The 26,824-nt window shown below is 36.6% G+C and overlaps 1 protein-coding gene across 3 annotated transcripts in view; it reads right to left on the bottom strand.

The window, feature by feature from the left end:
* ATAD2B (ATPase family AAA domain containing 2B) overlaps positions 1-26,824 on the bottom strand; it is a 77,819-nt gene that overhangs the window by 36,059 nt on the left and 14,936 nt on the right. For all 3 annotated transcript variants that reach the window (XM_055810089.1, XM_055810090.1, XM_027777473.2), the window contains exons 2-17: positions 26,216-26,370; positions 24,637-24,683; positions 23,448-23,601; positions 21,173-21,275; positions 20,525-20,633; positions 19,124-19,240; positions 17,622-17,697; positions 15,738-15,836; positions 14,442-14,553; positions 13,592-13,707; positions 12,630-12,804; positions 12,111-12,199; positions 10,946-11,105; positions 9,913-10,003; positions 4,009-4,320; positions 125-257 (exon numbers count right to left, since the gene is read on the bottom strand). In XM_055810089.1, coding sequence (XP_055666064.1) covers positions 125-257; positions 4,009-4,320; positions 9,913-10,003; positions 10,946-11,105; positions 12,111-12,199; positions 12,630-12,804; positions 13,592-13,707; positions 14,442-14,553; positions 15,738-15,836; positions 17,622-17,697; positions 19,124-19,240; positions 20,525-20,633; positions 21,173-21,275; positions 23,448-23,601; positions 24,637-24,683; positions 26,216-26,370 — 2,048 coding nt within the window. The remainder of the gene's footprint in view (positions 1-124; positions 258-4,008; positions 4,321-9,912; positions 10,004-10,945; positions 11,106-12,110; positions 12,200-12,629; positions 12,805-13,591; positions 13,708-14,441; positions 14,554-15,737; positions 15,837-17,621; positions 17,698-19,123; positions 19,241-20,524; positions 20,634-21,172; positions 21,276-23,447; positions 23,602-24,636; positions 24,684-26,215; positions 26,371-26,824) is intronic.

Below are 26,824 nucleotides of genomic sequence, written 5' to 3'. Positions count from 1 at the left end.
TACAGGTTTCTATTACAGAACACCATTGCCACCATAAAGCAAAAGAACATCTTTGTTACCTCTCCTGATGTAAGAATTTCATGGGTTTATCTATCTGGTTATATGCATTTAGAAAAACACTCACATTGTAAAATGAAGGTAGGGTTTATGTATAGCAGCTGATGACTGTTTCTTTGGTGATCCTGAGTGACAGCTCGTCTCAAAAATTGATGAAGCATTCTCATCTTCACTATCATCTAATATTAGGCTTGGTACATCTGTTCCAAGAAATATATTAATCAGAACCTTATCACTTCTAAGCACAACATACAAGAAAAAGGCATTAGAAATTTCGTTGGGTAAATTATAACACATTTTCAAATGCAGAAAACGTGACTTAAAACTGCCTAAGTATTAGAAAACAGAATATTAAATACTTATTACATCAAAACCCAACACAAATTACATGTTGTAGAAGTCTAATCATAATTACAATTTATTTTTTTAAACCATCAAGCAGAACAACTTCACAAATACAACAAATGTTTAACTTGTTAGGAAATGCTTCCTTTGATTTTATTTCACAGCTAGAGGTTATTCAAGGATAAAGTTATAAAATCTATAAATACTCAGACTATACAGAATTTTGTACTTATTTGTTCTAAGTGCCCAAATCTTTACAGATACACTTCTTCCAAAATTATTCTCAGCACAACTACCTAGACAGTGTATGTTTATGAAGAGTAGTTTTCCACCCTCTGATAATCTGCCAAAGTATATCAAATCATTTTTTATTAAAATAATTTCAATTCAATCCATGTTCACATATTATACCTTAACCTATTTTAATTCCTTTGCTAATTAGTATCATAATGAAATGATAGTACTTTCCATATAGCCTTCAGAAACAAAAAGCTAAAAGATGATACGTTAAAAGACAGACTGCAGGGACAAACAACAGCAAAAAATACCAATATGGCACTAAAACAAAACAACCAGTTGACAGTTGAAAATCACGTACAGCTTAATTAGCTACCAGAGCTGCAACAGTATTAAAAGTAGACTGCTGTGATTTTGTAACGGCAAAAACACTGCTGCAAGATCCTTATTTGCCCCAGGAAAAGAGTTCAGTTGATGTTACCCTACACAAGCCATGCATTCTCATTCCCCTGGAGAAATCAGTCGCCACCATGGGATGAAAACGGTGACAGCCATTCAAGCTGTACACTAAAAGCAGTGCAGGGGCCAGGTCTCCTGAGGAACAAACTGCTCTGCCACGGATGGGCAGCACGTCTGAGAAGCGCCCGGAGTCAGGGCAGCACACTGCTGTCCAGGGCAGCCGCCAGCCAGCCTCCCAGAAGCTCAGGTTGGCTACAGCCACTTACGGTAATGAATTGCTGTGACATGAAAGTGTGAAATAGAGACAGATCGAGTGTTATTCTCAAATATACAACCCACTGCAGGATTTGCCTGATTTACATGAAGCTGTGGCACAGCTCTTGCTGCACTAATCAAACCGCCACCACGGGTGGGACAAAGGAACCAACTTCAGGGCAGCGTTAAGTGTCGGATGGAGACACCACCTAAGGGCTATGCACCTCGGTGTGTGGTCCTGGGAAAAATGGTTAAGAGACAACAAAAGTTCCCTTAGCTGGCTGTGTCATGTAGGAAACTGGATTCAGAGCAGGCTGGGCAAGAGTAACATTCTGCTGGCCTGGTATGTGACAATCATCCCTCAGGGGGAAATGATAAAAAAGGCTTGCAGACATCAACCAGTGGCCAAAAGGTACTCCGCTGCAAGAAAAAGCAGTTCAGAAGCTGCTGGACATTTAGCTCTGGGCAAGGATAGAGGCCTTCAAATCAGCTAGGTATAGGACGCCTAACTCTTGGCTCACTGCAGTCCCTACACAGGCAGGATTTTTTCTATACCAACGTAGACCACCAGGTGAGTCCTATGCTCATGCACCGGACACAGCTTTCACTTCCTAAAATACATAATTATTTAAAAAGGCAGCCCATTTTTTAATCCCAAGTGTCAAGCCTCTGTGACATCCTTTGCTTGAGCATTTGACTCACTGAATTACAAGAAACAGGAATCATTAGTGAACTGAAAAGACATGTAGAAAACTAGATTTGCAGATTGTAAGCACAACAGTAAGCATCTGATATAAACCTGGCTCTGAATCAAAGAAAAACTGAAGTCCTAAAGTCCTAGTGCGTAATCTGCATTTACATTTAAAATCATTGTACATGAAAGTAGATTTTGCTTTTTTTTTTTTTTTTTTTTTAAACACAGGTAAGTTTAAGGGACTAAGAAAAAATCCTAAGGTACAAAAGAAGTGTTCAAAGAAACCTTAGTTCATGTATCTTCAAAATTGATTATTTAAAAACATATAAAAGCAGCCACAGCAGCAGAATTATCTAGTAAAACTACTATCTAAATCAATGAATGCTTCCAAACTCACTTTCTTAGTAATAATGACCTGTAATAAATAGGAATGTAAAGAATATAACTGAAGAAAATAATCTGAACTAGAACTTCACAACAAAGACAGGGGTACCTAATTCAATTCTTCAACAATACTGACAATCTCTAAACCGGGCATTACCAACAGGTTAACAGTATACAGACTGACTTAAGCATCTTACACAACTTTGCTTATAGGAGCCTCATACGATCGAGGGAGCCCAACGTGATCTAACTGCAGCTGCAAGGAGCCCACTTCCCCCACCCACCACCACACACTCCCAGGCCCCATTCTTGTGCCAACTCCAACACTTGTTAAAACCTCCAGCTATCCCACAGTCAGCAGAAAACTAACCCGAAAAAAATACATCATTTTTTGGATGAGTTTTGTTGGCTAAAGGGTTTAACAAAGGGTCTGACGTACTAAAGTGGAAGGGATAGAGCAAAAATGCACAGCTGGGCTGGAGGAACTGCAGCAGCCAGCACAGGGATCAGCACAAGCTGCCTGGGCTGCAGCCTGGAAGTGTGCTCTAGAATAGGAAAGAAAAGAAAGTCATGGCTGTCACAGATTCAATCTGTGACCTGGGCTATTGTCAAGTTCATCACACACAGCCATACGTACTGTTTACATAGTTGGGGGGTGGGGGTAATCCCAGGTAAGAACAGTAGGAAATAGTATGTCACAGAATAAGTAGGTATCAAAAGCAAGATACCTTGTTCAACATTTCCAAGAAATTACATGGGTAACTATTAAAGTATGTCTCAGAGAAGAGCTGGGTAAAATAACCCAGCACCTACCGACTCCCTGCCAGTCAAAACAGTCAGTCGCATTCCTTCTCATTCCCAGCTTCCTCAATGCACTCACATCACTCCCACTGCAGCAGGGTTCTGGCATACATCTGACCCCTTAGCGAGTTTATTTTACTCACTAATTTGGCAAAAAGCTAACTTGACAACACAGCAAATAGTTCTCCGCTTGCTAAGCCAGCAGAATCAACTCAGGATCAAGAGTGCATCAGGCCAGTTCAAGGGGAGGGAAGCCTCAGGACTTTCTCCTTAACCTACAGACGACCATTACATAGGCTCGGGTATCTGTGGCAAACCACAGACTCACCTGCTGAGCTGCAAGCTCCCCACAGCACTCCTCTGCAGCCTGCTTCCACATCATCAGCAAGCAAAGGACCAGGGACACTCAGGACAGGAGCTCCGGTTTCAGGTCCAAATACACTAAGCAACATCATCTCACTATTTTCTTTTGTTCTGCCATCTGACTATGCGCCATTATTTCTCATATTTCAATTGTGAATTATTTGGGGGGAGGGGGGGTGTCTCCTTTTTTCAGGTGACACTCACACCTATGGGATCTTGGTCTACATAAGGTCAGTTTATTAAATTCCACAGCAACCTGGAATCAGTAAAAGTATGCAACATCCAAGTGATTCAGTGTATTTACGTACACCGAATCAAATATGTATCACGTTTAAGGTGAGCAATACAAGAAAGCCAGCTGAAGTATTTTCAAATTGAAACAGCATTTGCGGAAAAAAAATCGTATCACATACCTTCACTTTTGTCACCCTGGCTAAATTCAGCATGAGGGAACACTTTGTGTAAAACCTCCAGAAGGTTAGTGAAGGTACGTTCCAACAGTGGTCTGATCACAGGAGATAACGCATGTCCTGAAGATGTCACGGCACGTTGGGAAGCAGGCACAATATTCTGCATTGCATGATAAAAATCCTGCGCGCTGAGAACTACTGAGGAAACATCAAGCTGTAGTTTCTGACTGCTCACATAAATCTGGGGATAGCGTCGTCTCAGGGCAATCAAGGCAGCCTCAGTGCAAAGTGCTTTTATGTCAGCTCCACAGTACCCTAGTGCACACAAAAACAAAAATATCTTCTGTGAAATAGCATTGCTGTGCTACATGTATTTCAAACATGCCTAAAGCTAAAACCAATCAGTAATACTTAATTGTCAAGGTCCACAAAAGCATCTGCCAAAAGGTATCACGTCGTAACCTAGTGACAGTGTTGTGTCCCAATAAATTATGTACAGGTATACTGAAATATAGTAAAAAACAGTTCCACATTGATGTTAAAATGACTTACATTTTCACTATATAGTGCAATACATAGTGCATTTTCAGACCATGGTTATAGGTCTGTCATCTCTCTTCTTAATATTGTACAAAATATGTGTGCAATTTTAACAGGCTAGTCCCTCTCCTCCTTTTTTACTTTAGTATCTCTACGTGTATATACTTTTTAACAGCGAAGTACTTTTGTTATACTGGATGAACATCACCAACTTCAAACTTCTCGAGACTGAGAAAATGAGAAGTATGAAGAAAAATGTTTCACGAGTAGAATACGGAAGAAATTAAATCTCTTGTTAAAAAACCATACTGTGGACTCTTGGAAAAATGTGAACTTTTACTGTCAAGAAAAAATGTTTGAGACTTTTTAGAGTTTCATAATTTTACTACTGTATCTAAAAGAGTAGAAAAAGTATTTTAGAACATTTGAATTTTAATTTACCCTAGCTTCCTAAGTATCTACAGGTGGCTACCTATAATTGCTTAATCATTACTGAAAAACACAGATCTGATATGAAATACTGAGACACTTAATACTTCTGTGCCTTTTGCAGTACTAATGATTTGGGGGTTTTCCCCCCTGAATTAGAAATTAGGTATTAAATTTTTCCCTATCTCTCAGCACGACACTTTAATATGCCACTGTATTCTGTAGCACTGTAGCTCCATCTTTCAAAAAACGTAAAACATTATTCCAGTGGGGAAACTCTTTCAGAGAATTATACTCACTGTAGGAAAACATGTTGCACTGAGGTATTGCCACATAAAAGTTTACCGTTTTGCAGTGAAGTGTTTATAGAAGCTAATTAGTCAATTCTTTGGTTAAACTATTCTCATTCAACTCTTTTTTAACTGCACTTCCTCCTCCTCAACAGGTCTTACACATTTGAGCTTTTTCTACTCTACTCTTCTAATACACTTTTGGCAGCACCAAGTCCCAAAACTGAAGCCTGCCTTGTTTCTCTCTCTTTATCCTCTTGTTCTTTCAGTGCTGCTGGCACATGTATTTTTACAAGATTCATACAAGCAACAAGGAACAAAGCTGATTCCATACACAGTGTTGAAAAATAAAAAAAAGGAAGCAATTAATACAAAAGATAGACAATCTTTTATCCTCATCTTTCAGATATATACATTTAGGGGATAATAATAAAGAATACCAACTTGTCAGTTGGCTGAGACTTCAAGTTCCACCTTTCTCTCATATACTTGAAAATTATTAAAAAAAAAAAAAAAACCACAGATGGAAGATCACCACAAATATCAGGCTCCTTCTGCAACTTTTAAACCAAGTTTCCCAATTTTATAAGAGGTTAGTAGCTATAATAGTGTAACTTGATGTGCACACACTGTTAATTATCTAAAATGCAGCAACTCACGTTCACAAGTAACCTTGAAATAAATACAACTGACATTTGAAATATACGTTCAAATACATCCACTACATTAATCAATAGGCAACTAATTCTTTTCAGCACTCAGGTTTGGGTATTTTTAACTAACACCCATTATGAAATCAAAACCATGCAGGCACACTCCATTAACCATGTGAAACCATTAGACAGTAGCTACAGGTGCATCAGAGAAATGAAACCCAAGGTTTTTCCTTTAAACTCTGCTTTGTTCTTTCAATATCAGGTATCGCATTCCCATTTAAATTCGTCCATTTCTCATCTAACAAGCATACTGGATTAACACAAAATCGGGGTGGGGGGACACGGACACGACTAAAACAAAGCTCAAATCAAAGATGTACTAGAGATACACAGCACTGAACGCCTGTAACCTTAAAAACTACTTTAGTATCTCCGTGACAAAAGATTCAGCAGCTTAGGAGCTGTATCTTTTCCAATTTTTCTATTAATAAATGCTGTAATATCACTTTCTAACAGTCATTTTAATCACCGCTTGTACATCTCCAAAGAATTGCAAAATTAGGAAATAATAGCCTGTAGCCTATTTTTAAAATTAAATTCTCAGGTGATCAGATACACAATTAGTCTCCATTTCTACCTTTCATTTCTCAGGAGCAATTACATTTCAAGACTAATAATTGGTGCCTCTTTTTGAGGGACTCTCTTGTGCATACTGTACATCCATTTCAGTGGCAGTAAAACTGCCAAAATCCTGTTTCTTATGAAACATTTAGAAGCTTTTTCTTTCCAAGAAGTAAATGCACACTGATTAAGAAGAAGAAAAACATGAGTAAAGTACTGTCAAAGCAAAATAAAATGTATCATGCCAACAGTAAATAACCTGAATTTATTTTTGCCTGAAATGGCACTGCAATATAAACCCAAGGTTCGGTGCATTTGCTTCCCTTTTTGAAGCACCTCACAAAGGGGGTTCAGTTTGGCAGGCAAAATGCACCAGCACACCTTAACGTAGCACAATAAGAGAAGACTTGTCAAGTAGCCCGTTTTGTTCTACCCATCACCACCACAATCTGCTAATGTTTTCGAAGTACAACTTTCAAAGAGCAGGACAGCAAACAACTGGGTTCTCATTAGGTTTCCAAAGAATGTATTTCGATCGCTAAAACTTTAAACCCATACTCTTTCACCTCTCTGGTGCAGAAATTACGTCCTCTTTGAAACTTTCTCTGCCTAACATCTACCCCAAAAATCTACACCAAACAGTTACTGAACTGGGTGAAGCGTTCAGATGAACAAACTTGACCACTTCCTCCAATTGATGTCGTGCAACTCCCTACGACTCCTGAAATGGACTGCAGGGAAAACGAGTCAGTGAACAACTCAGCATGATGACAGAAATTAAAAAAACAACTATGTTTTTTTAAAAAAAAAATCTGAAAAAAATGAACACTAATGCCAAAACTTCCCCCTCCATCATAACATTAGGACGGGAAAGAAAAAATCTAACACAACATCATTTTGCCACAAAATGCTCCTGCAACAATAAGCACAGAATAGAGTATTTTTAACAAGCATTTTGAGCACAATGGTCTGCTTCTTTACAACTCTATTTAACATTATTTAAATAACCTTTATTCCATTGTAAAAAGATTCATCTGCAAGATGACAGATGGAGGAATTCACACTTTTCTGGTTGCTAATATGTTTTGTTTCCTACAAGACTGAGTTAATAGTTACGAGTCTGTCCACCTACAGAAAGTGATCGTTCAGAACAATGAAGTAAGCACAAGAGATAAGAAATTATTTTTAAAGTTCAGGGTATCTGGGGCCCACCTCCAGTAAGGAGAAAAAAAACATAATAATTACTTGTGTTTATTGAAGGTACTAATTAGACATCAGTGTGTGGTCTTCTGAGCAATTCTCTGCTCTCCCCAAGCTGCTTCACTTTGTCTCACACACATTGCAGTCATGTGGCCATTCAGTGAAGTGGGTCCTTTAGTTCTCACATACACAGAAATCTCCTAAAAGGTATGTAATCCATAACACCTGGGACAAAAATCAACCCTCAGGAAATAAGCTAATTTTTTTGAAGTCCTGGGGCTTTTCCCTTCTAATTTCTTTACAATTACACCCCTGGATCTTAAAAAGTTCCAAGTCGCAAATACACCTGCTTCCCCAAAGTCATCTACTTTGGTAGCATTTCAGCAGTTTTCTTCATTAGGATCCATATGCTTGTAGTTAATTGTTCCCAAGTTTGATGAACTGGAGAGAGGTATAAATCATGCCATGTGAAAAGCCTGTTGAGTCTATGCAGCTTTTAGTTGGGGAAGGGGTTGAGGGGGTATTGGTTGGTTTGTTTTTAAAGAAAACCTGCACACAAGAGGAAATAGAAGACCAGTACATACTGTATCATGTGACAAGTGCACCAATGAGTCTGATTTGCAATGGCCACAAAGAAATCTGGAAAGTCTGTTTAAATAATTAGTTGCTGCAGATGTCACTTAGAGAAATGATGAGGCAATCTCAAGATGAAGAAGATAAACCAGTCTTACTTCAGCTGTTTTAAAAAGTCCTTGGTAATAGTCAAAAGGTTTTAATCTTGGATGTATGAAAACATTTAAACTCCAAGATACAGAACAGAGACAATCAAGGAGTTGGACAGTAGGAAAGCCAAAGAAAACAGAAAAGGTATTTCCTTTTGTGAGCTGACTTCCACAGAACTGACAGGTTTACCGAGCACAGAGAATGTCTTCCAATCAAACCTATGAACGGCTTTCCTTATGGTCTGAAATTTTGCAATACATAATTGTGTTCTCAATGCAAAACCAAGGTGAATTTTCAAAGAAACAACTGGGGTTTATCCCATCTATTCCCCTCTCTCCCACTAAGCAGCACCACGTCTTTGCACAAATCAAGCAGAATTTACATGAAATGGGTTTGGCACATGCTGTCTTACACCTGGAAAAGCTTAAACTGGAGTTTGCTGGATAGTTATGTTTTCTCCTCACCAGAAGATGTTGAGGTCTTTGTGCATCAAAAGCGGAGGGATGCTGCTTCGATGATAGATGTCCCAGTGGATGAAGAGGATAATTCGGATGTACTGTAGCTGACTGAATGGACTGATGTTGCATTTGAAGTTCTTATCTCTCTGATGATGGATTCCAATGCACAGATATTTGAGACTGTCCTTTTTCTGAGAACTTCAGTGCTTGTCCAAGCAGATGACTGACAGAGGATGTATCTTTGCATGACAAATTGTTGAGAAGATATTGTGGTGTGTGTTTTGGGTCACTTCCTCTGTTAAATTCACTATAAAAATATTTGGGTTTATTTCTAACTAGCTTTTAAGCAGCAGATTTATCTTGAACCACCATAGTACAGCAGGTCTTTGGGTGCTCCAAAGGTATATTTAATGTATTCATGGTGTGGTGCTTTTTTCCCCCCTGCCTATATCTACACTTTGAGGTTGTTCTGTGCTAGCAATCTGGAAAAAAATTCATCTTTAGAAAGGCTGGTTAGTTTGTTGGATTTAGGTCAGAGGAGAGCATGCCAGTCAGTAAAAACAAAATCAAAACAAGAAAAAACCCCACACAAGTACTGGTACTTTTTCCCTCCATAAGCAGACAGAAAAAAATCCCAAGACCAGGTCTCCCTATCTCTTCTGTATTATACTAATTTAATGGGAAGTCTACCTAAAGATTCCAATCCCCACTTCACTTTGCTTCTCTTGGAGGGAAATATCCTATATAAGGACAGTGATGTTAGAGACAGGCGACATGTTTGTGTTTTCAAACGACTACTAGCTACTCATTTCACATTTTAGTAAGACAGAAGTGTATTTTGTTATTACAAAAAAAAAAAGTGCTGTTGAAAGTACAGAAGTTTAGAAAGGTAAAAATAAAAAAAATACCCTGATACATTTAACATACCTTCAAAGTTTTACACAGAAGAGAAAGCATCTACAGTAAAAGTACTAGAAACATAACACTCACCAACACATTTTTCAGCCAGTTCTCCTAAGAAAGGATCTGACAATTTGGGGTTCCAATCCCTGGTATGAATTTGTAGAATGTGCTTTCGTGCCTGATTTAAAAAAAAAATAAATAAAATCAAAATTAGCAAGTGAAATCTATGTCATAATATTTTAGACAAGAATATTATTTATTCATGTGAATATGAAGTTATTTGATCTGGTTTTGACCTGTCACTGAGATGCATAACATAGAACCTAGCACTCAAAATCTCTCAAGAGTGGAAGTTTTCGCTTCTTTTTTAATTCCTTATGTAAGCAGTGGTTTTTTTCAGTATACCAGTTACACATTTTAATTGCTGTTTAATCAACATTATTATACATGAACCGATCAAAACTCATGTTTTATTGGGAATTATCATAATTCTATAATTTTTAATTGCTGCACCTATGATTAACAGCTTCTACTGTCAAATGCCTTGCCACGTAATTTATTGCTGAGTAGCACAGTACATACACATGAATTCCAAAACTATTTCATTTTTAAATTCTACAGAATCCAAATAGAACTATCAATATGCAAAGTAAATTTAATTTTAAGTATAAATTAATGAAATATTATGGCTGATTTTATAGAAGTCTAGAACAAGGAACTGAAATGATCCTGTTACCAATAACATCTGGCTTTGCATGTAGAATGTTTATGTACTTAGCAGTCTACACGCTCATAAAGCTATTTTCTCTTACCATAACTTCCAAAACCCCAGTAGTTAGGGCTCATTACACAAATCCATACAAAACCACAGGGTTTTGATCAGCAATTCAGTCTAATGCAAACAATTTACCTCTCTTTAGTTTTAACTATATTCTGAAGATCTGAAGTTTATTACAATTTTATGTATACAATGTGCTTTTACTAAAAATGCCTTCCAAAAATTAAAACACACTCTTACAAATAAGAATGCATATTTTTATTTCATAACCTTGGTTGTCAGACATTCAAATGTTTAGTACACTAGAAATGTTTATTAACAAATCTCCTTTGTAAGCTTTACCTTTTGATCAGGCAAGTTGAAAAGAAATTCCCTGTCAAAGCGACCAGGTCTCCTGAGTGCCGGATCTATAGAATCCAGTCTGTTTGTAGCACCAATTACAACTATTTCACCTCTATTATCCAGTCCATCCATGAGGGCAAGAAGAGTAGACACTATAGAGCTAAAAGAGAGGTGGGTTTTTTTAAAAAAAAAAAGAAATTATATGGAAGATTGTGAGATTCTTTTACTTTTTCAACTGCAACATTCACAATTTCAAAGAAAAATGTTAAGGTAACAGTTGCGTAACTGTTTCAAGTCTCAATGGAAGAAGGAACCTTTTGATATAATCTGTATTATACTTAGTATTACACACCAAACTTCCTCCTTTAAAAGCTTTGGGGAATGTGAGCTCAGGAAGCCATTTACTGCAGCTCTGAAAAGTTCTCTTCCATTAACGGTGTATGCATCGTCCTGTTCAGAGCAACTATAGCACCAGGCAGAAGAAAAGTGCATCAAACCAAAGCTGTATATTCCTATAACCTCCTAGTCTGCTGGCCCCAAAATTTCTCTCCTGCCTGCTCAGCTGAGCGGGGGGAGATAACCACACAAATGCCGTCACCTATAGAATGAAAAATGTAAGTGCCTCACCATAAAAAACACAGAAAAATTGAGACTGAAGGCAGCCAGTAAGTAAATTTCAACCAGCAGTAAACTGTTGTAAAAAGTATTTTTAAAAATGACATGATAGTAACTCAACATAAGTTTGCACGCCACACCATCCAGAATCAAAATGATATGAGTATCCAGTTCATTTATAGAACATAACAATTTCTCATTTTATAGCAATTTTTTTTTTTTCAATGGATTATTCTACTGGGATCGTAACAGAAGATCTGTTTACAGTACAAAACCAGCAACCAAAAGAAATGCTGGGGAATTTTAAGTTAATAACATTGCTGATGGGTAATCTCCATTACAATTCAATTCTCAGCAAAATACAGTCTCTGAAGAACTGAAAAGATGACTTTCAACACAAAAAAAATCCTCAACAATCTGTCCTTTCTAGTGTACGTGGGCTTAAGCAGAATTAAAAACCTTTTGTGGGAACTGAGTAAAATTACATTTAAGAGTTTACCAAGATAATGCCGTATATACCAAAATAATGGTAGCGTATAAGAAATATTACCTGTGAATCTGATCTTGTCTGCTAGAACGAACTGGAGCCAAGCCATCTATTTCATCGAAAAAGATTATAGAGGGTCTCATCAAGTATGCCTGGTATGCAAAAAAATAATTGAATTTACTGTTAATTCATGATTTATCATCAACATTGGAAAATCTTTTTGTTACAATGCATTAAAATTCTAAACTAATACATATATTGAGACACCTTTGTCAAAAAGTGTAGTCTGAAAATAAAACTGAATTTTTAACTACAGCACTGTTTCGAAGCAAAAAGACTGCATTCTCCTCTGAATAAGCAAGATGGCACCAGCGTATCAGTTTTACTGTGTGTTTGAGTGATAGTGAAGACAAACTGAGACACCTTAGACTGATAAAAATATAAACTCTGGACAAATCCTGCCCAATTATGCAATTTACAGTTTCAATTATAGTTACAATTGCAAATCACTTCAGCTGCCTAAAACACAAAAAAGCCAACATACAAAGAAATTATATGAAAAAATATGTATTTTCATCTAACCTGATCAAAAAGGAGTCGAAGCTGGCGTTCAGATTCACCAACCCACTTACTGAGACAGTCTGCTCCTTTCCTCATAAAGAAAGCCACCTTTTTGTCTCCTTGACTGCATTCATTAGCTAGAGCTCTAGCTACCAAGGTTTTACCTGTTCCAGGAGGACCATAGAATAAACAGCCCCTGAAGATAAATGGATCAACACAGTCACAAACTTATTTTACGTCTCCTGAAAAACTCCAAGTCAAATCTTATAATGAAGACAGGGAGCCTGGAGAAGAAAGACTTTAAGTTCTATTATTATTATTATTATTATTATTTAGTGTATTCAACATGACTTCATAAAATCCAAAGTTTGTTTTATGCTTTAAAATCAGTAAATCTTTACTTTGTAGTGAACATTAATCAAAGGCATATTAAGCTTCCAAAGGATGTTTTACACTAGTTAAACATCTCCTCAAATATTAAATCTTAGTTAATACTTGAATCAGCATTACTTCTTTGGAGAGATGTACTTCCTTTAAATGACAAAAATATTCCAAAGTATTCAATTTACTTAGATTATGTGTACCCCTTTAAATCACACACCAAGATGCCCAATTCATAAATATTAAAGCCATAATATAAGGCTATTGAGATTAATTACATAAAAAAACATCAGCATTTAGCTTGATTTAGTAAAATATTTGATAACATAATGGAAAAAAAGTCAAGGTACTACTAAACAGAACACTTGAGAATTCTTTCTTTGACCAAATCATGAAGATTACCTTCATACCACAAGAAAAATAAACTAGATTTTTGTAACTCTTCATCCCACTTATTACATTCTGATAGACAAGTGCAGTAGCAAACATGCAAGTCTATTTGAAGACTTCAGGGGAAGAATCAATCTCCTATGTGTGCTCAAGTGAAGCATTCTTCAGAGCTTAATAAAATAAAATATGACAGTAAGAGCAAATACACCTACCTTGGTGGCTGAATTTTGAATTTTTCAAATATTTCTGGATAGAGAAGAGGAAACACTACCATTTCTTTAAGTGCAACGATATGATGGCTCAATCCCCCTACACTATCAAAACGCACCTTAGAAAAAACACAAAGCATACAAAGCATGTATTGTAACACCTTTCCACAAAAGTACCTTTACTTATAAAATAACATATTTGGAAAAAAATTACAAACAACACTGCACTGTTCAACAGAGTGCCCCAAGTTTTGAAAGTGTAAAAAAAAAGCTGAGAAAGTCAACTCTTGGGTTGCCCACACGAAGTTTACATAGTTCACAAGATAACTGTGGTAGGGATGCTTGGACATCTACAGAGATCCAGCCTAAGTCTGACAGCATTTCTAAGCTCAGGCACAGCGTAATATGAATATAGCCAAAGTATTTCCAGACAATGATTCAGTTCTAGTAATAATTCAATGGCTTCTGCACAACACACCATAAGCTAACATGCATCACTGTTTCTGAGTAGCACTGAGTTAACCAACCCAGGTGGTCAACACTTCTGTTTTCTGCACTATTCAGCATATCCCAGTTTCTACTATTACTTGCAATAGCAAACTGACTGTAAACAAATAAATATAGTTGGGCAATTGATATTTTGGCTTATATATGATATGTATGCAGCCCGTTCATTACCTATGGGCCAAAAGCAAGTGCTTTGTAGCCCAAAGGCATAAACAGACAACAGCCCTGGAAAAAAACAACTAAGTGAGCTTATTACAAATTTACTTCAACTCCAATGAAAGGCTGTAGTGAATTCTGCTTATGCGTAACTGGGGAAAGGAAAATAAAAAGTTCTAACAAAACCTACCGATTTATCAATAATCATTGGGTCGACATCTGCCAAACTCGCCCCAACTTTCACACGTTCTCGCAGGATTCCACTAGCTAAGTCTTCTGCTCTAAAGTTTAAAGGCAGGCACCTGTTCAACAACAACCAAAAAAACCACCAAAAAATAAACATTATGTTTTGATCATTTTGCTGGAACAGGAAGAACCAAGAGATTAAATGCCTTCTACTAACTAAAGAGACAACCCTCCTGGATTGATAAGGTAATCAAAACTAACCTCTACTTTGGTAATTATTCTTGTATATCTGGAAATTCCTTAAATATAAAGATAGTTTTATGCTTCCACACAGATATTTCAATCTGGAAAACCAGGCTGGACAAGCTATTTTGATTAAGCACAGAAGAAACAATGTTGACCAAAAGAACAGAACACTCTCCACTGGCAGTGATGAACTGCTTTAAGTTCAGTATAGTAAGAAAAGTATTAAAAGTATAAGGAAAAACAATTAAAAAAAAATACAGCTCATTAGAGTCCAAAGAAAGGAAATAAAAATATTTCGTGTAGATCAGCCATAACTCACATCCACCTGTCCCAGATTCTTAGTGTATACAAAGAAGCTTTAAGCCCACACACAGGCAGGTATTACATCAGGTCAAATACACAAAGGGAGGAGGAAAGGTACCAGTAAAACACAGGTTACACTTGGAACTACACTTCTGGTAGCTGTACATAACTGGAATTCCTCACAATGGAAAAGGAAACAGTGTGGCACACAGGTAAAGACATTAAAAAAAAAGATGAGGAAACACATTTTCTTCTGTTCAGTTTTCCAAATAATGTATCTGGGGCATTAAGTAAATTTACTGATACACTTTATAGATCTTCCACTTTTACATAACTGGTGAATAAACGTAAGGTCAAAAATACATCCGCTGGGTGTGTAAAATGCACATAACTGTTACAAAACAGGATGAGAGAAAAATAAGAGCTAGTATCGGGAGTACCTCTGAAATAACTGGGATCAAGTAAAACTAAGAACAAAAATCTGTTTTAAATCAACAGATGTTTGTGTTACAACCCAATTGAAAGAAACAGTTATGATCTTTCTATCACTATTGTTAATTATCTATTCATAAGAGTTCAAAATCTTATATTAATATATAACCAGCAGTCCTCCAAAACTGTGTCTGCAGGTAGTCACAGGCAGAATCAAAAAAGTTTGCAGAACTGATAGAACATTATAGAATAGTTCTGCTTGTTTTCTGATAGAATAATAAAAATCAAACCCCCCTAAAGACCAAGGATGTTTTAATACCTATTTCTTGCTCTGGCCATGCTTTTAGATTTTCTTCTTTCAAAACGTTCTTCATCTGAAGAGGTTGTATCACTGCTGTGAATGGCATGCTTCTTTCTCCTATTAAAGTGGCAAAATAAACATAAAACTCGGGCCTTTTTGCAGCAGAATGGCACATTCTAATTCTTCTACAAAAATGAAGTGGAAACAGCAAGTACAGTACGTTCATGTGTAAGATGCACGCAAATTTTTGTTTTACTAAGTAACAAAATAATCTGGAAGGGGAACAACATCTTTTACTGTCACAGGAATACCTGACTTCAACATGCACATTACTAGAACAGTAGATACGTGGTCCAGTCCATGTCACCTCAGCAAGTGTGACTGAGTATTCAATCAATAAATTACTGAAGCTCATCAGGCAGCAATTGCACTTAGGAAAGCTTCCAACCATTTCAGCCACCTCTAGTATCACAGAAATATCAAGATCTCCTTACTCAGTTTGATGTTTTCCTTTAAATATTATCTAAAAAATTATATCGAAAAAATCCCATACTTCCTAAAGCATAAGGTCTCTTTTTTATGAGGTCATTAATTCCGAACAGCAGGTTTCACAAAATACCAGTAACTGTAGCTTAATTTCTGATGTGAATCTGAATTATTATTCAAAGTCTGCATGAACCATTTATTTTAGGATGACAGTATTACAGAAAAATTAGAGAATGTACATTACATCTTCTGTACAAAATGGTACTCAAGTTTGAAAAAAGTCAGCACTTTTTTTGCAGGAAAAAGTTAGCTACTAGTAAAAATCCACGTATTTTTAGTGAATATAGTAAGCTACACCATTTGTCTGAACATGATAATGCACTGAGTAGCTGTTTTTTGCCAAAGGATAACACTGTCAATCAGTTTTACTGTTCAATAACCAAAATTAGATACATTTAAAAATATGTCAAAGAGAATATAATGCAATTAGGAAGAATTTTTATGACAGTGTCCTGACAAGAAGGGATAAAATGAGAGTGGAGCAATGAGCATGCTAAAACTGAAGGGATAATAGCTTTCATACTCTTTGTATCTTACTAACAAGTAGAAATCCTGAGATTATCCAAGAAAATGTCATTTGCACTTCAAGCCAAAAAGAAAAAAAGCTCTTCAAAATTATGTCTTTCTACTACAAAGAAATTGTAGAATCATAAGTTTCTATTATTTTATTTACTTCTCATATTTTCACTGTGCCATTAAATTAAGCAGTAAGAAAAGTGTTTCAGCTGACACTAGCATTCATTTACTTGAATTCTGTTCATGGACAGATTCTCTTTTTGAACTTTTGAGTAAGTTTATTTTTAAAAAAAAGTGTATTAAGCTCTGACCTCATCCATTTTGCTAAATAAAGTCAACTAACAGTTTCCAGAACAACCTGGTGTATTCCAGACTTCTTTGACACAAAAAGTAAGAGTCAAAAGTGATGCTAGGTAAATATTTTATTAAATTGTTAATGTTACTTGAATTAAATTTGAACTGGAAGGAAAAGAAACACACATTAGCCTGATTTGTTTATTTTTATAGAAAAAAAAGGGGGTATTTCTTAAATTGCTGGTTTGGATTTAAACACTAAATATATACACTTAGAGGAAAAGCTACAGTGTGCAATATGCAACTCCTGTCAGCACTTGCAGCACACCTGTTTCCATTTTCTTTATCACAAAGCCTCTACTGGTATCACAAATCACTATGAAATTCATTTTTATATGCTGATCAGGATCGGACCATGATACAATTCAAGACCCATGCACATGCGTGAATCAATTGCACTACTCAAGAATGTTTGGAAAAATCAAAAGCTAACAGAAATGTACTGAGGGAAAGCAAACAACTAGGTACCAAAAGACTGACATTTACCTTATATGGCTTCTTCTTGCAGGAGATCTGTGAATATCGAACAGTGTATTTTCCCTCTTTTTTTGATGAGCTGGCACTGAGTAAGAGAAGTTACAGGTTTGTAACATCAATTATAAAAGAATTATAAACTAATCTAAATGCAATGCCAAAGTGCTAGATTATTGCTTTACCAATAATGTTACCACTGGTTTCTCTGAAAGCTCAAATTACAGAAAGAACTGGGGAGTGTGGAGGGAAATCAAACCTCTTACGCTTTATTTCACTACCACCATCCTTGGCTTGACACAGTCATGGGAATTTCACCCTCAGCCTCCTCAAATCGTCACAGCTATGGCTATCATGGCACTGAAAGTAATTCATCCAGGACACCAGCTTTTTAGTTTATTTGCAGGAAATGAAACTCCATACAGAAACCTCTTCACAGCTGATAATACAGGATGTCTTGAAATTTCTCCTAACAAATAAACCACAGTACTTCTCTATCAGAGCTTAATTTCCCAGTAGCCTTAAGACTAGTACACTGCATACACTATGTAGCATAAACCAAATACACACAGAATACTTTATTTTAAACAGAAGTATTAAAATGTTCAAAATCAAAAGACACTATGCTGAAACCTATATGGATCCCTGACAGCATGACCCATAAGGAAGGGTTAAGGACATGGGGTTTGTCTAGCTTGGAGAATAGGAGCGACCTCACTGCTCCCTACAGCTTCCTGAAGGGGCAAATGGAGAGGGAGCTGCTCAGCTCTTCTCCTGGGATAAAGTGACAGAATGTATGGAAATGGTTCAAAGCTGTAACAGGGCAAATTCAAACATAACGTTACGAAGCATTTCTTTACCGAGACAGTGGTCAAACACTGCAACGGGCTTCCTAGAAAGGTGGTTGCTGCCCCAAGCCTGTCAGTGTTTAAGAGGCATTTGGAAAATGCTCTTATAAACATACTTTAACTTTGGGGCTGCCCTGAAGTGGTCAGGCAGTTGGACTAGATGATCCTTGTCAGTCCCTTTCAAGTGAACTACTCTCTTCTAAATTTCTCACCTAGGCAACATGCAGTAACTGCGGCTATGCAATTTATCTACCGTTATGAATTAGGCTTACCACTCAAGAAGACATGCAGGCATAACGGTAACTATTTTTCTTATGTAATTACCTAACTTTTTAGGCTACTTTCTGAATTCCACTTCTGTCAACTATTTCTTCACCTAAACCCGTTCACCTCCAACCCTGAGCCGAGCACACGGCAGTACTTGCAAAGTTTGAGGCGGCAGCACGCACCAGCGATGCCACTACCACTGACTGACAAACTGACAGATTGTGTCTCAGTAGTCCTGTTCACATGGCAAACAAAAACAGGCAAGATGGAAGTCACAAAGTGCTCCATGGGAATCCTATCAAGGATGAGGATTAGTCATCCAACTTTTCCCTTCCCACACCTCCTGTGGTACTCCGGGAGGTCAGCAGAGCAGAACTGCATGAACACTGCCTAGTTCCTCACCTATTGGAGGGGCCTGGTATCTTTCAACAGTTTTCCTCTGTCTGAGATTATATGGTCGATCATTTTCTTCTCCCTCAGCTTCTTCTGCTTCTATATCTCCATCTTCTTCCTGAGACTCTGTTGAGGGGGAAAAATACTTTCAGAACACTTCTACTTAATGCCAGAGCCATCTTCATGCTAAAAATTCATATTTTAATGGCCACTGAGAATTATTCCCCTCTTAACACTAAATGCCAAATCACTGGAAATCTGAAGACCAAGATAAATTTACAGCACACTGTCAAACTTCCTTCTAGTTTGCCACAGAAAGTTCTGGGAAAGCAACAGTAAGAAAACAAATGCAGTAAAATTAGTTTTCATTGTAAAGTACTTCAAGTATCACTTCTATCCACTAGCTTTTTCCTTCAATAATTATCCTTCAAATTAAGAATAATGCCTTTATTCTCTTTTCCCACAGGAGCCTCAGAAAAATATCTGACCCAGCATGAAAATATGTACAACTTTACAATTCACAGCATCATTTTTACACAAAGCAAATAAACCAAAGGTACCACCTAGGTCCATCTATTAACACGATCAGAATTTCCACCCATGAATCTCAGATTTAAGACTGCATTCTTATTATTTGGGACAGACCACACCTCTCACACCAGCTTCAGTTCAAAATCAAGACATGCTACATTGAACCGTCTGGATTCCTGAAAGGGAAGTCTAATTTCTTAAGGAAGCCAAGCATGCTGTTGATCATGCCATGTTAGCCACAATCCCTTCTTTCACAATACCTTTAGAACCCACTGGCCAGTTTCATCCATATTTTTAAAGGAAGGCAGAATTTCTAATACAGTTGTGTGCCTACAAGCCTCCTAAAATTTGGTGGATGTATAGAAATCAGAGACTTTAATTAATACCTTTCCCAAAGGAAGGATGCAGAACTATTACATATTCTTTCTGGTAATGGCTACCCAGCATATGAAAAATAGTGAGCCAGTTAGAACATGCATTGTTGTAAACGACATGCATCACATCCTGGCTTCCACCAGAGGATTGTTACAGGGAATACAAGGAAAGCTACAATTACTTAGCACTGCAGAAAACAGGAGTAATGGAACATAGTATAGAAACATTTAGAAAACGGGCTTCAGTCTACTATTTTCAGATAAGCTTCCTTTTGTTTAAACAAAACTATGCAGCGATCCCTAAAACTTCTCTTCCTAAAGAGGAGGAATCCTTCTGTGTGTACTTATTTGCAGCAGTCTTGTTAACTGATGAATTTAATAACTCAAAATTCAGATCCAAACCCAGACTATTTTCTGTAGTGCAATAAATGGCTAACTTATGTTGAGGAGAACTTCATTTTATAAATATTTCAGACAAACCCTTAAAATTCTTGACAACACGTACCTTCTTCTTCCCCTTCTGTGGACACTTCATGGTGGTTCTGAATTCCATAGCTATTTCTCCTCAGTGATTTCCTCCTCCTTTTCACTCGAGAATACATATCCATGTTTTCCTGGAATAAAATTCACATACAGTCCCATCAGTACTGTCCCATGTCATTCACACTGTTAGCCCACAGTTTAGTAAGTTTAATACGCCACACAATCTCTAGATCCCAAGTCTTTTTTCCAACAGAGCCCTCCACAGGTAGACTACAAAAGCAGTCTCATTTAACAGGTGGTAAAACTAGTCTCTCAGCACCTACTTCACCTAACACGTAATTAACATCAGTATCAAACTGCTTTAGGGAACAAAGCAGATGATAGTCCTGGTCCTGTTTTCAGACTACCAGAGCGTACTTCAAACCAAAGGAGAACTACCACAGTACATCATGACAGCATGGCAGACAATTCATCACAAAGAAAACATGATTTAGTATAGATCCATGAATTTTGTTCTGAATTTGAATTTAGCAAGGTTTTTTGTGTTATCCACTGAAGAGGATGTGAAACCTTTTGACAGAGCTACAGACAAATGTATAGAGATTGCAAAAACAAGCACGCTTCCCCTTGATATTACCTTTATCCAAGAGCTAAGACACTTCGCACTTACAAATTCTGTATCTGTCCACATCCGTAGCCGTTCTACTTCCCCAGACCGCCTGTTTCTCCTGATGTTAATATTATCCATTTCCTGTAGGACAGCTTCAGCAGTACTAAAATATATGCAACAGTTAACACACAAAAAATCAGTCTTAAAATAGTAGATATGTACAACTTTTTAGACAGCATCCAACAACTTAATGTATCTAATTCTATGCTCTGTTATGGTTATTCCAAGGTCTACAGGCAACTAAATATACAAATTAATTAAAACCTGAATATTTTAGGATAACTACTTAATATCAATTAACTATAACACCAACCATAATAAAGGAAACTGAAATATTAACCCACAGTATATAAACTAAGGAATATGCAAAAGAAATGCTGATGCCATTAAAATTCAGGGTTCAAATTAGGCTGTAGCATTTAAAAAAAACATTCTCAGTTTAAACTGCAGCACACAAATTTTTAACTGCTTAGGTGTCAGATAAGGTTAAGTTTACAGAATAAAAAAGTAAAGCTTTTTACCTAGGTAATTAAAATACTGGGAAAGCAATTAATGCCTCCACCCCGTAAGCTTTGCAGCTTCTTACCCTGGCCATAGAAAGACACTAATACATAAAGGATTTTTTTTTTTTAACTTTAAATCAGTAACACCTAGAATTTCATCATTCATTATTTGACCTCACTGCTCTACCATTTCTCAACTACTATTTAATTAGTCTACATTTTCATTATCTGAGGTATTTGTAAACAGCTGTCCAAACAATGGTGGTGTATAAATAATAACCTTGACCAAGATGCTTCATTACTAAGGAAGAAAACAACAGAGTATTAGCCAGGCCAAGTCAATTATTTGGCCACCTGTCCTGAACAGCAAGTTACTGCTCTCTATGGTCATTATGGTAGATTTCCACTGGAATTCTACTATAATTGCACAATAACTGTAAGGAGGCAGAAACTTTCATTTCCTTCCTTTCAAGCTGTTTAGAAGTACATCTAAAGGGTGAAATCCTGCCTAGAAAGAAGTCAATGGAAGCTCTGGAGACAGAAGTCAGTGAAGTCAAGATTTCATCATGAACACCCCTCTGAGTTTTAAAAATTTTTTCTAAAGTATCTGTGATGTGTCACACAACCACTTCAGGTAAAATCATGCCACAGTTTGCTATTGAAGAAACCAGGGTTGGAGGAGACCTGGAAAAGCCCACCTGCTCTGCCAGGTAAGAAAAAACTACACAATACCTAAATCATTCCTGACAGACATTTGTCTAACCTGTTCTTAAAAATCTCCTATGACTATGGGACATGCTGTTATCAGTGTAAGTTCATATATTGACTTCAGTACCATGATCTTATCAAACTACAAAATTCACGGCAGACTTTTTCCTATTGTTGATGAGGAGAGGGAGATTTAACTGCAACTAGAAAAATAAATGTAACAATATAAATCTGAAAACTGATACCAAGTAGTTACTGTGTAAATTGAAAAAGAAAATTAATTCAATAAAAGATTCAACATAATACATTTAACAATAAAGATCATACTTGGCAATTAAATGTTTATATTTAAATCATTTTCCAAGCACTAGAGCAAGCAGTCTCTCACAGATATGACTATTAAAACCCATTTTACAGGTGGGAAAATTGAGACATATTAAGTGACCTGCCCAGGGCCACACAGAAATAACATTTCAAGAAAAGTATTTCTGGCTCCCATTCCTATGCTCAGACCAGACCGTGCCTCCCTCCCTGACCTACTTTGTCTGCACAGTAAATGTCAAAAAGTGACACCCACCCTATGTGAATTACTAACAAATGGTAAAAAACAACAACAAAAAAAGCTACAAACTTTTGATATTTTATGATCAAAATCATACAAGCAAAATCTGGAAAGCTTCCAAGTATTGTTGCTAATCACCAATTTAAATCACATTCAGGGTATCGCTACATAAACAGGTTCCTATGAAACAAACTAGGGTGGGGATTTACAGTATGTCAGCTCTCTGCAGTAACTGCCAACATACAGAGTTTTATTCAGGTGTAAACAGAGTAGCTTACTCCTCAATGAAAAGTCTGGCAAGCTGCTTTGCATTTTAGAGCATGGATAACATTGGCAGTTACAGCACAGGACCCAGCCTGTAACTCAAACCACAACCTAGCTTGCCTCAACGCTAATACATTCCCACAGTAAAACACAGATGGCACTGGAAGACAGGGTTTTCTAACTTTTTAGAAAAATCATTAAGATGCTTTGTGAATACAACCGAAGTATCCCCACATACCTGTTTACTAGCTGATCAAACAATAAACTCTGATTCAAAGTTTCAAATCTGTTTTTCCTGGACCGACAACTTTTTCTGACTTCTATATCTCCGTTTATGCAAGCATGGTCCCCATCTCCCTTTTTTTCCCCTCGAAGGGGATGGCTTTTGAGAGCTAAGAGAAATTTGTATTACTACTTCAAAATGCAGGAAACAACACTTTCACAAACAAGAATTAATAAGAGAATACTTAGCAAGGATAATAAACCAAAAGTTATGGAGCACAGTATGAGCACCCTTATATTCACTAAAGAAATGTCTTTTTAAATTTCATATAAAGTTAATTTACAAGCTATTTCTTCAGACTTGAGTTTGTTTCCTTGTATAATAATCTTATTTTATGATGAAAATTTGGCATTCAAATATCCATTCAATATTTTTAAGTTAACATCAATACTAAAACGTACACTTGACCCACAGTTTCAATTCTTCAGTCTTTCAAATACAGTATTAAAAGGTCAGATACAACGCATTGATTTCACAAGCAAATCTGTATCAGCTACTCTACACAGTGCCAAAAAGAGATCCCACTCCTGATTGTTCCTTAGGCACAATAAATAATAAAAATACCAAATATGCTTAATGGATTAACACTTACATAGAGTCAACACAGAACTAAACAAGACAGAATTGATGAAAAAGGGACACAAAAGACAAAGTGGTTTTAGCTGAGATATGCGATGGGATGGCGAGGTTGTAAGGTACAAGCATATAGGAAAATTGTTCAAGGTAGCAGGAGCTGCAGACAAGGCAGGTCTCTCTAAAGCAACAGTTAAGTAATGTTAAGAACCACTGAAGGCCAAATTTTAAAATAGCAAAGAGAGTAAGTAAATTAAAGAGACCAGCTGGGAGAGGAAGGCCAAAATTAGTTTGTAACAGTAAATTTAGGAATTAAGGAAAACATCGAGATCATGGCCAAGAGGTCTGAATTGAGAAGAGAAATGGAATTTCATCTAAGAATGTTCCCCATGTCCACAGAGAGCATCCAAGATGTTGACAGAAGAAAACTGAGCCAAAACCAGTAACTCTTCTGGTCAAAATGGTCAGAGTAATCAGTAAAGTTATCAAAAATATATGCAACTGAAAACCATTGACATAAAATTGTTAAATATAAAAGTAGTTACAAAAAGGTCCACTGTAATATACTTACATAAGCTACGTCCATTTGGTAGTGTAGCACCAGGCTGAGAAGTTAACCTAGGAAACCATCATGTTAGACACGCAAGTAACACTGCCTCCCCAGCCAAGCGGAAGCAGCACTAAGAAACTACAACTTTTAAGCACAGAACATTCCACAATACGCTGTAACTTCAGAACCTGTGCGACAGGCAGCCTCTGCAGATTTTGCTTCATGTCCAACATTGGAATAAGGACAAAACTGCCAAGTATCAATTATATAAATCCCCGCCAATTATCCGAACATCTTTTTATCAAACCTTCCATGTTCTCTCATGCCATGTCCTACTTTTATCTCTCTCCTTAAGTTTCAGAACAGGAACTCGATACAGCTATTCAAAGGCAATTAGCATTCAAACACTTTGAATAAACTAGTAAAAGCAACAAAACTTTTGGGAAACACCTTAGCAATTTCAAGATCACTATTAGGCCCAGCGCTTTAGATTTTTGCAGAAAACAACCATCAGATGCAAAGACATGTCACAGTGGGTTCTACAGGAGCAGCAATATGAGTTTCAGTCTCCTGGCCAAATTTCATTTGACACAAGGATTTAAATTCTCCCAGCCATATTAAATATTTTTTTTTTATTTCTTTGCATTTCTTTTATTTCTTTGCATTTCTAATAGGTACAGTACAAATCTAGACTTACAAACAAAAGAAATAGAAGCTGCACGACTTCTGATATATTTCTAGATGACCATGGCACATAATATGCTATTTTTAATTTACTGTGTTTGAGAAGGGAAAACCAAACAAAAAATAGATCTACTTTAAGATTTAAAACCACAGTTTTTAAATATACTTCATCCTAACAGATGACAGCCCAGTAGTGAATTACAGTCATTCTTCCACACAAAGCACTACAAGAACGATTTTGATTTGTACATAAACATGAAATACATATCCACAAAAATTCAGTATTAACTGAAAGTTCATGGCCTGGGAATATACTGTCTACACTATCTCATAATTACTTGTAATCACATGAAGAACCTTATGAACATAAGAATGCTTTGTAAAATATTATTAATCAGTTTTAAATGAAACAAATTACTTCTATTTTGAGTTATAAAAATGTGGCAGGATTGAGGCCGTATTTAATAAAATACAGTAATTTACTTGAGTACTTACAACCAAACAGGGAAGAGAGGCTGAAAACAACCATGGAAGGAAACTTGACCATTATCTATTCCCTAAAGATAGTAATAATGGTTTCCTAATTAAAATGTCATGTCCACTTACAGCTTGAGTACATAAAAATACCAATTAAGTCACTAAATTTGGATGTACCAAGCATCTAGAATTCAGACTGCATCTCAAATAAAATTACTTTCCATTTTTGCACAAGTATGCATAGAAAGGAAACAGAGATGAGAGGATTGATGTAACCCACATTCTTGGAATCTTAACTAAAAGAAAATTGTATGAAAATGACACACTTCAAAAGAATAGTCTTGAGCGCAAACTACAGCTCACTGCAGAAATAGCGTAAACAGGTTAGCAAGATAAGAAAAATTGGTAAGACTTCGTTTTGCTTTTGGCACCAAGTTACCTGGACTGTCCAGTTGAGATGCTCCATTCCTCGCGCTGCCCAGTACTGCGTGATTTTGATTTGTCTTTGCACACAGGATCAGCATGTTTTGAGGTACGTTTGGCGGGAGGAGATATGTGGCTATCACTCAAACTAGCATCACTACCTTCATCTTTCTGAAAAGAAAAAAAGCATCAGACAAAACTTAATTGGCCCATTTGTAATATCCTTACAGAAAAAGAGGAAACTTAAGCTTCGTAAAAGGGAAGTCTCTATCAAATTTAGTAACCAGCTTGTGTGAAACATCAGAAACATTCATTCTGAAAACATTACTGGAAACTACAATAATATTTAATTTTAAATACTAAAACTTTTCTGTAATATTTTACATTTTTGAACAAGCACTGTTTCTCTAACCCACTGCATTTTGTAAATTATACGTGACACTGCTACTCTTAACCTACATGCAAAAGAACTAATAGTACATTAAAGAGAAAAAAGGGCTGAGGAAAATTAAGATACTTGGAAACACTGCATGAATTTATTGTACTGACATTATCTTTGTCTCTAAAATGCTTAAAAGACCACATTATGCTCTTTCTTCTTTGGAAGAGTTTTGCGATAGCGTGT

Source organism: Falco peregrinus, chromosome 7 (genome assembly GCF_023634155.1).
Source record: "Falco peregrinus isolate bFalPer1 chromosome 7, bFalPer1.pri, whole genome shotgun sequence".
Taxonomy (NCBI): domain Eukaryota; kingdom Metazoa; phylum Chordata; class Aves; order Falconiformes; family Falconidae; genus Falco; species Falco peregrinus.
The sequence above is the reverse complement of the archived record's forward strand: the minus strand, read 5'-3'. Positions and strand labels throughout refer to the sequence as shown.